This window comes from Anser brachyrhynchus, assembly GCF_964034855.1.
Source record: "Anser brachyrhynchus genome assembly, chromosome: 2".
NCBI classification, from domain to species: domain Eukaryota; kingdom Metazoa; phylum Chordata; class Aves; order Anseriformes; family Anatidae; genus Anser; species Anser brachyrhynchus.
The window spans coordinates 142,365,389-142,378,446 of NC_137695.1; the positions used below are offsets into that span (position 1 = coordinate 142,365,389).

The 13,058-nt window shown below is 36.8% G+C and overlaps 1 protein-coding gene across 5 annotated transcripts in view; it reads right to left on the reverse strand.

The window, feature by feature from the left end:
- Positions 1-13,058, reverse strand: part of ANGPT1 (angiopoietin 1) — a 210,174-nt gene that overhangs the window by 72,350 nt on the left and 124,766 nt on the right. For all 5 annotated transcript variants that reach the window (XM_080579477.1, XM_080579478.1, XM_080579476.1 and 2 more), the window contains one exon: positions 10,309-10,541. In XM_080579477.1, coding sequence (XP_080435603.1) covers positions 10,309-10,541 — 233 coding nt within the window. The remainder of the gene's footprint in view (positions 1-10,308; positions 10,542-13,058) is intronic.

Consider the following 13,058-nt stretch of genomic DNA (forward strand, 5'->3'; position numbering starts at 1 on the left):
TTGGAAGGATAAGTGGAAGGATTTTGTTTCCACAGAGCAATGACAAAAGTAAAAATAGCCTTCTTGCCACCAGTCCCTAGCCCTTCATACGTACCACCTATTGCGTGTGGGAGGCCCAAATGAATGCATGAACCTCTGTTAATACAACAGAGCAAAACTACCAGGCCATGCTGAAATGCATCAAGCAGGGCTAAGTAGATTCTGCCAGCATAGGAACTAGTGCAGTCTCAGATTTGTTAGGAATGCTAAGGTTCATTATATACAAGAATTTCAGATCAACTTCTTAAAGAGGGGAGGCAAAGAGAAAAGGTGTAGCAAATTACTTGCATCACATTAACATTTACAGAAAAGTTTTAGCAGCTAACGGAATATTACATTTCTCTTTTTTCCCCCTCTAAGAGTCTGAAGTAAGAAAGGCAAACAATAGCATAGCAAGAGCACTCAAGCTATCCAAGTACTTATTAAATAAATCACTTAAAGCAGAATTTCCCTCCTGTAGTGCTGCAGGAATTGAGTCGGTCTTGGAAAATGATGTTAACATAGTGAGCTTTCACCCTCTCCAGGGCATAATTATTTACTACCTAATAAATTATCAACAGTTATCAAGTTTGTTTCCCAATAAATCCAGCCTTAGTGACTGGTAACAACAATAATACTTCAATTCACTGTGCATTTGAAAGGCATCACTTAGGAATACCATAAAGTGGTCCTCATTAGTGAGCTGAAATAGAATGCCTTATGGCCCATTTACAAAGAGATAAAGACACTTAATTATCCAGCTGCAATATAGTTCCTTAATAGTTTCTGCTTGAGACAGCAATTTTGTGAGAAACCAGCCATTCACTGAGAGATGAGAACTAAAGAAGTCTTTCACAAACTGCTACAAGAGAGATTAAGCCACTGGCTTTGTTTAATATCTCTGGTGTCCATATTTCTTTAATTGATTTATATTTTTCCACACAGGCACCCTAATGTGCATTTAGTGTTTCCAGCTGAATCATGGTATTCATACAAAAAAATTTTTCATTAACAAGCCATTTGGTTGACACCAGCAGTGTTGTTGGCTGGTTCACATATGCTGATATCCCCTCTAATATCTTTGGTGTGAGTGAGTAATACAATTTTCATGAAGCAGAGTGAAGGGAGATTTAGGGACTGAGATATATGGTAGGAATGAGAGTAGGTAAGTGATTTCAATATTAGCAATCAAAAACTGAAATGCAAAAATATATACATAAAGTGTTAATTTTTTCAGCAGTAATAAATACTGTTTTCTTGCTGTCACCAACAGCAAGCTAATAGGGATAAAATACAGGAATCCTCAAATCTGTTTTGAAGAGTTCAAGTATTTTCCTGCTGGCAGAAATTTTAAATGATGTACATTTAAATTAACTTATTTAAATATTGTATCTCTGTTAAACCACAGTCTGACTTGATTGTAACTAATACACTTTGCAGTATCCTATTATACAGCGTAACTTGAAAATAAAGTTATGTTTGCCTGAACGAGATATAAAAAATAAAATAAAATAAAACATTATGATTTTGAATTAATATAATTGTTTCTTCAGTTTTAGAAAACAGCAATTATAAAATTAAATTGTCCCAATGTAGATATTGATCATATACATAGCAGAACTACTCTTTTCTCTCTTTAAAGCGAATAGAGAGAAAAAGGAACTTTGAGATGCAATTCACCTCATCCTAAGACAACTTATTTGAAAAAAAGGTCCTTTGCTGACTCTAGAGGAAGTCTAGACCAGGTTTCTACATCTACACTGTCAATGTTAGGTGAGCCAGGCAAAACTGATTCCCCAAAACTATTAAGCTTTCTGGGCATCTGAAAAATGTGTATGAGCATAGAAAATCTCCAAGGAGACAAGAAGTCTATAGCACATGAAAAAAAAAAAAAAAAGCACTGCTGATGTGTATGTTAAACTGAACACCTACACAACTGTAAAAAGGCAACCCAGCCTCCAACTGCAGCACTGCAGTGCTTTCTATCATGTACTCATCTAGATTCAGCTACAGAAAGGTTAAGGGGGACACCTTTTCCATGCCACTAAGTGCAAAATTAAGATTCAGGATTTTTCCCCAGATTTCACAATACAGATAGAGGCAATTCAAAAAGTGGAATGCATCTATAATAGTGACAAGAGCTTTGTGAATTATGGGCAGATTTTTTTAATTTTTATTTTTATTTAATTTTTATAACAATCTTCTGCTACTTTTAGAGTAGAATAGAACAGTTCAGTTAGAAAGGATCTTCAGAGATCATGTAGTCCAACTGCCTGATCACTTCAGGGCTAACCAAAAGTTAAATCATATCAATGAGGGCATCTCCAAAAGCTTTTTGAACACTGCCAGGCATGGGGCATCAACCACCACATTAGGAAGCCTGTCCCAGTGTTCGACCACCCTCACAGGAAAGAATTTTTTCCTTACTTCCAGTCTGAACCTCCCCTAGTACAGCTTTGTGCTGTTCCCGTGCATCCTGTCATCAGTTACCAAGTAAAAGAGTCTGGCACCTTCCTCTCCACTTCCCCTCCTCAGCAAGTTGTAGAGGCTAAAGGTATTTCTGCTACTCCTTTAAGATGTCTTTAAAACATACTATCACTTGCCCACAGAATATCTAAAGCAGGAGTAAGTAGAGGGAAACTGAGCAGATGGATATTTCTGTATTCTTGGACAAACATATTGTCAACCTTAGCTGTGCTAAGATTGTGCTTAGCTGTGCTACCTGATTTGTCACCTTTGAGCAGCAATGTAGGGCTTAACGACAAAATTAGGTAACTGTGTTCAGATTCATGTGTAGCTGCTCCAAATTTGACAAGCCTGTTTAACTGTGTTTTTAATACATAAAGTCATAGAATCATACAATGGTTTGGGTTGGAAGGGACCTTTAAGATCATCTAGTTCCAACCCCCCTGCCATGGGCAGGGACACCTCCCACCAGACCAGTTTGCTCAAAGCCCCATCCAACCTGGCCTTCAACACTTCCAGGGATGGTGCATTCACAGCTCTTCACTGGGCAACCTGTGCCTGTGCCTATTTCTTTCCTATATCTAATCTAAATCTACCTTCTTTTAGTTTAAAGCCATTCCCCCTCATCCTGCCATTCCACTCCCCGACAAAGAGTCCCTCCCCACCTTTCCTGTAGGCCCCCTGCAGGAAAGGTACTGGAAGGCCATTATAAGGTCTCCCCAGAGCCTTCTCTTCTCCAGGCTGAATAACCCCAATGCCCTCAGCCCATAGGAGAGATGCTCAAGCCCTCTCATCATCCTTGTGGCCCTCCTCTGGACTCGTTCTAATACTTCCATGTCCTCCTTGTGCTGGGGGCCCCAGAGCTGAACGCAGCACTCCAGGTGGGGTCTCATGAGAGCAGAATAAAGGGGGAGAATTTTCTCCCTCACTCTGCTTCTGTTGATGCAGCCCAAGATACGATTGGCTTTCTGGGCTGCAAATACATTCTTAATCAGTACTAAGAAAAAATAAAAAGATTCAAAATTCACAGTGTCATATTTTTTCTTATAGCAATGCAGTATGTTATAATACACTGGTAATACAAAATTTAAACTATAAAGAAAAAATGTCTGGCACTCTATTCATGCATTTTTTTTTCTTATAGCTATGTTTCAGCACACTCCTGATCCACCTCAGATCTATAGCTTGCAGACAAAATTTGTCAGAAACTTTATGAATTTAGTATAAAATTTATTTTGTCTGCTTCCATGCTTCAAAAGAAAAATAATGTAGTGACTAATATGCCATATGCAAGGTTCCTGCCTTGTGAGTTATGCTACATCATGATGAAAAACAAACAAACAAACAAACAACAACAACAACAAACTAACAATGTTAAGGATGAGGTACAAAAAGGAGACAAGTGCTTAAGGGATGAAAAGAGATTGCTAGAGAAATGGTTACCTCAGAATATATCTCAAATGAATACCAGGATTATTTTCTCTGTGCACATAAAACAATGAACAGTATTATACAACTTTACTTTTCTACATTACCATCTAATGTGTTAAATAGTCTAGTTATTGTACTCCAATATATAACTTAATCAATATAATACAGAAAATTTGCTTTGCTGAACACAATTCAAATATTAAGACTTAAAATATTCTTTCAGAACACCTGAATCTGTAATTCTATCTTGGGATTCTGACTAGGATTTTTTTTTTTTTCTCTCTCCCTCTGTTTTTAAAATACTGGCTTGTATTATATAAAATGTCTTTGAAGTCTTGCTAATGAAGTAGACCAGCATCTCTGCTGGGGTAATTTTCCTAATGTCAATGGAGCTTCCCCTGTGTCTGTAACCTGCAGGTCATTTCTTTGATGTTCTCATTCTATTCTCACTCTGTTCATTTCAGCATAAATTTTAACATCATAACAACCATATTTTAAGAAATGGAATAGACTACTTACAGTATAATGTTTTGAGTAAATTAATTGCTATGTCTTTTTAAAGTATGTATTCTATGAATACATTTTTGGACATACTTCTATTCATACGTAGAATTTTCTAAAATATGAAAGCTACCCATAACCCAGGAGATTTGAACCTTTTAAGAAATGTCAGACTCACTAACAAAGTTATTTACTTCATGAACTGAACAGGCACTTCTGGGGAGGTAAATTCCTAGCATATATGTGTATTATTTTGAGAATTAAGCTTAGCTTCTTGTCTGCATTCAGGAGGAAGCTAATGCTTCATTTCTCTCCTACTAGGAGGTCACAAAACCAGACATTCATTACAAAACTTTCTGTATTGTTCCATTAGTCTGCTGAAGTATACAAGTTTAGACCAAACGTTTTAACAAGGTATGTTATTATGCACTCTGACAGACAATATAAAACAAACCGTGAAAAGGACAGTAAGTGTATGGTTAAATATATTTCCCCATTGAAATTTTAAATTCCCTTATGCTGTGGGTAGGAACACTGAGGCAGCTCTCTTAAGTTATGCAAATGAATATTAACACAGTAGACATTCTATATCAAGTTTCTTCTACTGGAAAAAAAAAAAAAAGTATTTGAAAATAGATGTGACTTTGGCCTGAGCACATTTTGTGACCCTTGGCTTTAAACATAATTTCCCACTGGACCAATGCAATTTCTGAATTACTTAGTTTGCACTTGTGTATGCTTCTTTGATGATGATATCTATTGCTTAAAACAATCTGTAGTCCATTCCTTGAAATTTTTTGAGTCATATTTTTATGACTGCCTATGTAGCACTACATACACTTTTCACAAATAATTTTTCTGATGTGGAAGCTTAGAAAGTCTGTCATGTACTATTTACTGTGTTAGAAGTTTATTATTTGATGATGACAGCAATGTGCTGAAGTCAATAGAAATTTTATTTTTCATATTTTGAAGTACTTATAATACTAGTTAATAGTGAGGGAGTGAATCACTTTTATTGGAGTTCTTAAAACTCTAGAAATTTACACGCAATCCCAAACATAATATTTTCATCCAGAGAACTGCACAATCTCAGAATGAATAGAAACAAGAAGGCTATTGATGAGCAAATATTACCTGGTTTTCCATTCAGGTTCACAAGACCAAAATGGTTTATGCATCTTCAGACAAATAATCCTCAAAGCAGTATGAGGAATGAACAGTTTTAAGAAAATAATCACAAAAATTTTGATGACTTTTGAATAGAATGCAAGGGCCTTTATACTACTCTTGTTATCTTCTATAGCAAAAGAACTTCTACAACCTTGGAGGTCTACATTATCTCTGTGGTGATTAATTAAGCCTTCAACTCAACATTTCTATTTCTTTATTCTTCTTCTGTGGAGAAGTAAATGTTTCAGGCATTTGTCTATACTTGAATTTGCAGATTGCTTAATTTCTAAAAAGTTACTTAATTTTTTTAACATACCAAAAAATTGTTTCAATGGGAAGGCTAGTGTCTGAAAGCACAGCTTTTTTAATAAATTCTATTTTAGAAATTTATTGACAGCCTGCCAAGATTGTTGTCCCTGCCTAAAATGTACATAAACAATGTCACATATCTGTTTAGCCATAGACACATGGAAAAATGGAGACAAGTGAGTCCCCATGGTATACTGCATATGTTTGACACTCTGTAGGCTTTGTGACTTATAAGAGTTTCTATTTTTATGGATTACATGCAACTGAAATCCTAGAATCACAATAGAAGAGAGGTGGGTGGTATTTTGGAAATTGAACTCTCCAAAAAATCGTGTTTGACAGGTGGCCCCCATCTCAAAATCAGTCTGTACCAAAACTGACACTGAAAGTAGGATCTGGGTTTTGTCTTTTGGTCCATCTATATTTTTAAATTTTATCCTCTGTGTCTTTTACTTAGTTTATTATTATTATTATTTTTCTGTCTTCCTCATTTGCCTTTATGTACTTCAGAAAGCCTCCTAACATTTATGTAGCCATGTTTGTAGTACCAAAGTAGATTATACTGTAGGGTTGTCATCCAGTAGTAGGAACTATGTTATCTCAGCTTCTCAGAATTTAAAACTAAATTAAAGCAGTTTCTGGTCAGCCCTGTATCTCCACACTGGTCAGCTAAATTCATCATGGACTTCTAGCAGGTAGAATTCTAAAAGTGTCTGAACTTATTTAAATTAGTCTAAAAATAGATCTTCTGATACAATGACATCATTACTGGAATAAATTTATATCACATTTTGTAATCAAAAAACAATGATTATCACCAGCTTGATTTCAAAAGTCATTCAGCTCTATCATTATTTAATAATAATAATTAAAAAGAAAATCAGTTTCACGTATTGGGAAAGTCTGAATACTGTGACTTATGCAAAGGAGAACATAATTTTGTTGTCTGTGACTTTTATCTTGGGTGAGATTTTTAGGTTTCTTGATACTGATAATAGTTTTTAAAGTAAGTACACATACAAGTAAAATATACAGACCTCCACTTTTATGGTTGAAAATCCAACAAAGGTACTTAAAGGCATTCTTAAAATACTGCTGGGTTTAGCTACATTTTACAGTTCCTTTCAGCTCCTGTCTTCATCCTTCATAAGTTACTCATCTTTGACAATCTGGCCTTTTAGACTTGATGCCTTGCTTAGGTCACACTTCCTTTCAAACATAAATGTCACCAGTTAAAAACCTGAAGTTTTTAAGGCTTTAACAAAAGCCCACCTTTCACGAGTTCTGCTTTTTAATAATTCAAAAATGTTTGTCAGTCACAATGATATCTAGCAACCAATACTTTACACAATTATTATCTTTTATCAATGGAAAATCTCTCTCTGTGTTATTGGCTGTCCCTCTTTTCTCTAGCATTAGTTATTTTGTATGTTTACATAACAGCATCCTACATACCTTCTTTCTCATCCAATAGTTCTGTTTTTTACAGCTCTCTCTCCTCATAAGGAAATTGTTCCAGGTCTCTAATTATTTCCATTATCCTATTCTTTTCTGGACCATTTCCATTTCTGCTATATCCCTTATGAAATTAGATGACCAATATATAACGCAATATAAGACAAAAGTGGTGTCACTGATTTATGTATCACATTTTGCTATTCTCTATCTCCCAATAAATACCGATCCTTACAGAATATTTTATGTGTTGAACATTAGTACACACTTAAAGACTTGTGCAAGATTAAACTTCATATTTTTTTCTAAGAATTCAGAGTAGCTTCAGTTGTATTTCCCACGCAGAGTCTTCCATTCTCAATACATACTTGCATACACTGAAGCTGGTAGTAATTTTTATTATAATGCTTTATTATTTTGCCTTCATTGTTGTAGTCTTGTATTCCAAGATAATATTATTTAAACTTAGGCTGCCTGACCTCTTCTTCAGCTGTGGATGGACTTGCCAAAAATATTGGTTAGCTTGACTTACGTAGGAACTGGAAACTTTTCTGCAATTATTTCTCTTTAAATTTTATCATAAAAGTATCCAAGGAAAATTCTGACCATGATAATTCAAAAAATATAATGGAGTCCAAAATCAAGGCTTATAGTTAGGCAAATAAAATTATATCTAGGCATTTACCTGTGCTGAGTATTTTCACTTCCACTGTTCCTCAGAAATAAAAACACTAATGAAAATTCAGGTTTTCAATCACCTGAATTTGGAGCCAGAAACCCAGTTTTAAACATCCACTTCTGAAATCCTAATTCAAAATATTTATAAGAAGCAGCTGAGGAAACTAAGTTTAGGAAAAAAATGTTTATTTTTATTTTTATTTTTATTTTTTATTTTTATTTATTTTTATTTTTTTCCTTTGAATCAAATTCAAAATGATTGGAAAATCTTTTTCTAGCCTTAAAAAGAACTCGCACTATATCTCTGTATGAAAATAATATATCTTTCATACTGATATTAATTTTAAAATACTCCTGAGCTCTATTAGAACACCCTGAACAAAACGTTGCCAGGTTTCTTTGCCAAAAGACCGCAAAACATAATAAAGGATTTGCATTGCATCACTATGTTTCTCTTCTGATATGAGAACAGCCTACTACGAAGGATGTTATTTACTTCAGAATGCTGGGGAACTGTATAATAGAATAAGCAGAAGGGAACATTTAGAATCAGAACATCAGGAGAAAAAAAAAAAAAGGAAAAAAAATGTAGTCTATCAACATGGGTCCAAACATGAAACACTTCCAAAGGAAGGAGATGTAATCCTCGTCACTGGAACTCTTCAGATTTAAGCCACACAAGTTGCATGGGAATATACAGTAGACAGCAAACCCACACTGCCTTTAGCTGAATACTGTGAATGATAAAATATGTTCTGACTTTCAAACCAAATAATGAATAACAATGCAGGTGAAAAGTATTATTATATTTTTAATTTTTTAAAATCATTAATAGCACTTAGAGCTCTAGAATTACAATGAACAAATGTGCTTCATGGAGTGCTATGCAAGGTTTTACATAGACCTCTTTCATCCACACTCACTGAATGACTGGCAGAACTTATATGTCTATGGTTTCTCTCCATGTTTATTCTGTACCCTCTGTTAGAAGGGTTTTGATGACCTCTTCTCAGATGCATCTCAGTTTTTTTTTCCTTGACTTTCTTTTCTATTTTTAATCCTCTACATGGCATATCAGGCACAGCAGTTAATCCCCTTTTACTTGTTAATCTTAGCCTTTCCTCTTATATTCTCCCTTACACCTCTTCTTCTCTCTATTCTATTTAACTTTGCCCTGTTATTTTTTTTTTGTAGTTACTGAACTGTTGTTTTATGTTTGCTTGTTTGTTTTGTGTTGTTTTTTTTTTTCATTGTCCCATTTCCATCCCTCACAGTGATCTCCATTCATCACTTATCCCTTTCTGCCATTTCCTTTAGACAGTCCTGATGAAAGGAACGTCTTTCCTGAGACAAATGAGAAATGTCTTTTTCATTTGAAAACTAAAATCCCACCTGGATTTATTTCTCAGTGTCTATAAGAAATGTGTTTACTAACAAAGGGAGACTTGAGGAGAATTGTCCTAGATGATTTGTCAACCCATTCTTTCAGAAGATGTTATTTCTCTCTTATGTGTTTTTAGTGTGCCTTACATACTCAGAAACAAACAAACAAAATCAAGCAGGCAGAAGGAAGAAATATGATCCCTTATTTTAAATAAAAACTAATTCAATAGAAGACATTTATTTTTTGAATGGCTACAGCATCATACATGCCTGCATCTGAGTTCACCAACTTCAAAACACTTATACATGTATAGAATTTTAGGTTACTTTCCTTCATTTAGCACTCTTTTCTCTCCAGTGACTGTAAAGGAAGTTTAGAGTAAATTAGATATAGAAACCTATAAAGTTAACACCCACAGTTGGTCAGATTACTCCCACCAGGAGACAGACGCTCAGAGGAACAAATCAGTATTGCTAATGTGAAGCCAATGCAACTGTGGCTAACATCAGCTAAGGCCATGGTATAGTAACTCGATGATATTAAATTTAGAAAAACAAATACGAATGTTAGCAAAAGGGTTGGCCTCAGCACTGTCTGAATCTTATTTGATTTGTGGATTCTCATCAGATTTGTGGATTCTCAGTTATAATCATAGAATCATAGAAGTATTTTGGTTGCAGAAGACCCATACGATGATCAAGGCTAGCCATCATATAACACTACCAAGCCCACCAATAAAAAATGTGCCTAAGCGCCACATCCACATGTCTCTTAAGTACCTCCATGTCCTTTCCTTTTTGGAATAAGCTCATTTAGTTCTACCATTCCAAAAATATGGCCCTTCAGAAGAAATTTCCTAGTACCCATAATGCTTTATAATTCAGCTTTCTTACCTCCTTCCTTGGAACAGAGGGTGATTAGCGTATGAACTGTATCCATCAATTCAAGCTGCTGCTTCTGCAGGACACTGTTATTGGTTGTTGCCTTGTTCAACTGTTTCTCTAGTTCCTGGATTATGTAGCTTTGTCGAGTGACCAAATTTTGTAGATTCTCTTTTTCCTCCTTCAAAGTATCCAGCTCCTCTTTATGCCTTTCCTCCATTTCTAAAATTTTGTGCTCAAGTAAACTAAAATGAAATAAAACAATCAGTCGATATTATTTCATGCCAACATATTTATTAATACAGAAAACAATGATACTTTATTTTCACCATAGAACTCAGTACATAAATTATTTATTCTAAAAGTGTCACTTCTACTAATTCAGCCCATTGACTTTCTCCATCAAGCAGCCAAATATTACTGATCTCTAAGGGTCCTACTTAAGATGTTTTCATACACTAGTACTTAGAACAATGTGCATGGAGTTGTTATACTCATCCAAGTGCATAGGCATATGACACATTTATATATAAGTTCATGTAGAAAAGCCAAAAGTGGGCAAAGGAAGGAGAAGAGCAGGGCATTGAAGAGGACATCAATGGTATTATGGAAGGGTCAATAACGAAAGAGAGAAATAAAAATGGGTAAAAGGAACACTGTGAAGGGCCTTACAACTGAATGGAAGAAAGTGAGTGTTAGGAACTATGGAGTGCCATCAAACCCACAATAAAATTACCATTTGATGTGCTGTGTGAAACTGGGAAATGATGGTATACCACGTGAGTGGGATCTGTTTTCACATTTCATAGATAAAATCTGTCAACCTTGAACAAGAAGTTTTTTCAGGCCAGTGCTTTGACACTGTTGTGGTGAATTGGGTTTACATGGCAAGGTTTTGATAGCCAGGGGACTGTAGGGGTGGCCTCTGTGGGCCGAGCCCAGCAGCTGCCCCATGTCAGAGCAAAGCCAGCTCCAGCCAGCTCCAAAAGGGACCTGCTGCTGGCCAGAGCTGAGCCAGTGAGCAATGCTGGTTGGGCCTCTGGGAGAGCAGATTTAAGAAAGGGGGAAAACAAAAAAACAAACAAACAAACAAACAAAAAAAGCCTGCTGTGGAACATCAGCTGGGAGAGTGAGGAGTGAGAAGCAGCCCTGCAGACCCCAAGGTCAGTGCAGAAGGAGGGCAGGAGGTGCTCCAGGCACGCAGCAGCAGTTCCCCTGCGGCCTGTGGAGAGGCCCCAGGTGGAGCAGGCTGTCCCCCTGCAGCCCATGGGTCCCACACGGAGCAGATCTCCACGCTGCAGCCCGTGGAGGAGCCCCCGGTGGAGCAGGTGGATGTGGCCTGGAGGAGGCTGCGGCCCATGGAGAGCCCCCGCAGGAGCAGGCCCCGGGCCGGAGCTGCAGCCCGTGGAGAGGAGCCCACGCAGGAGCAGGGGGTCTGGGGGGAGCTGCCGCCCGTGGGGGACCCGTGCTGGAGCAGTTTGCTCCTGGGGGATGGACCCCGTAGTACAGAGCCGTGTGGGAGCAGTTCTTGAAGAGCTGCTGCCTCTGGGCACCCCCGCAGGCTCAGTTCGGGCAGGACGGCATCCCGTGGGAGGGACCCCACAGGGAGCAGGGGCAGAGAGGGACCGTGAAGGAGGGGCAGAGGCAAAGTGCTATAGACTGACCTCACCTCCTATTCCCCTGCTCAGGGGGGCAGGAGATAGAAGAGTGTGGATGCGGAGGTGTTTTTAATTCGATTTTAGTTTCTCACTGCTCTACTCAGTTCTCAATAGGTAATAAATTACATTAATCTCCCTTACACTGAGTCGGTTTTGCCCATGATGGTAACTCCTGAGTGATCTCTCTGTCCTTATCTCAACCCACAAGCTTTTTTCATCCTATTTTCTTCTGAGGAGGGGGAGTGAAAGAACGGCATAGTGTTGCTTAGCTGTCCATCAATATTAAACAACCACAGGTGGGAGCTTAGCAGAAAGATTTTATTAATATTAGATAAAGAAATAAATTCATCCCCTCTTCTACTTTCTTCTTTCAGTAATTCTACTGTATGTGCCAAAAGAGGTGTTTCTCATGCCCATAAACCAACTGGTGATTACAAACTTCCCAACAAACCGCTTCCTGTCCAAGTCAGTCTTAGATTTTATTTATTTGCACTCTCCCCCACCTTTGTTTTTACTTCTGGATAATAGATCAGTGGCAAAATGCCTGCATAATTTCAGGTCATTTAACCTAACTGAAGAATGTAATAAAATCCATATGGAGTTGTTTCTACTAGATATCACAAAACCTTAATATGAGCTGTTACAAAAGATAACAATGTAAAGATTAAATTCAGGCCCTGGATTTGCTGTACAAGCTAGAGTAATATAAAACTTTTTTCTTTCCTTTTTTTTTTTTAATTAAGGATACTAAACAGCAAATCTCTCTCTGAAATGTTATAAATGTGGGACTTACATTACTTACATAGATACTGAAGAAAATATACTTTGCAAGATCAACATACCTAGTTCTGTGAAAATCACAAGTATCTGAGAAAGAGGGAAGAAAAAATGAAAGGATGGGAATGGAAAACACTTTTTCTTGGGGTCAGCTTCATTCCCAAATGCAAGAGGAAACGTGGTATTTCATTCTAAAAGGTTCATTAATTAGTAACAAAAGCATAACAAGATTCAGTGAGTTGGAATTTGATGATAGAACGTTTCAATATAAAACAAAGTCTAGATATTAAAACCAAAGGTAATAAATTACTTTAACACCTTATCAGA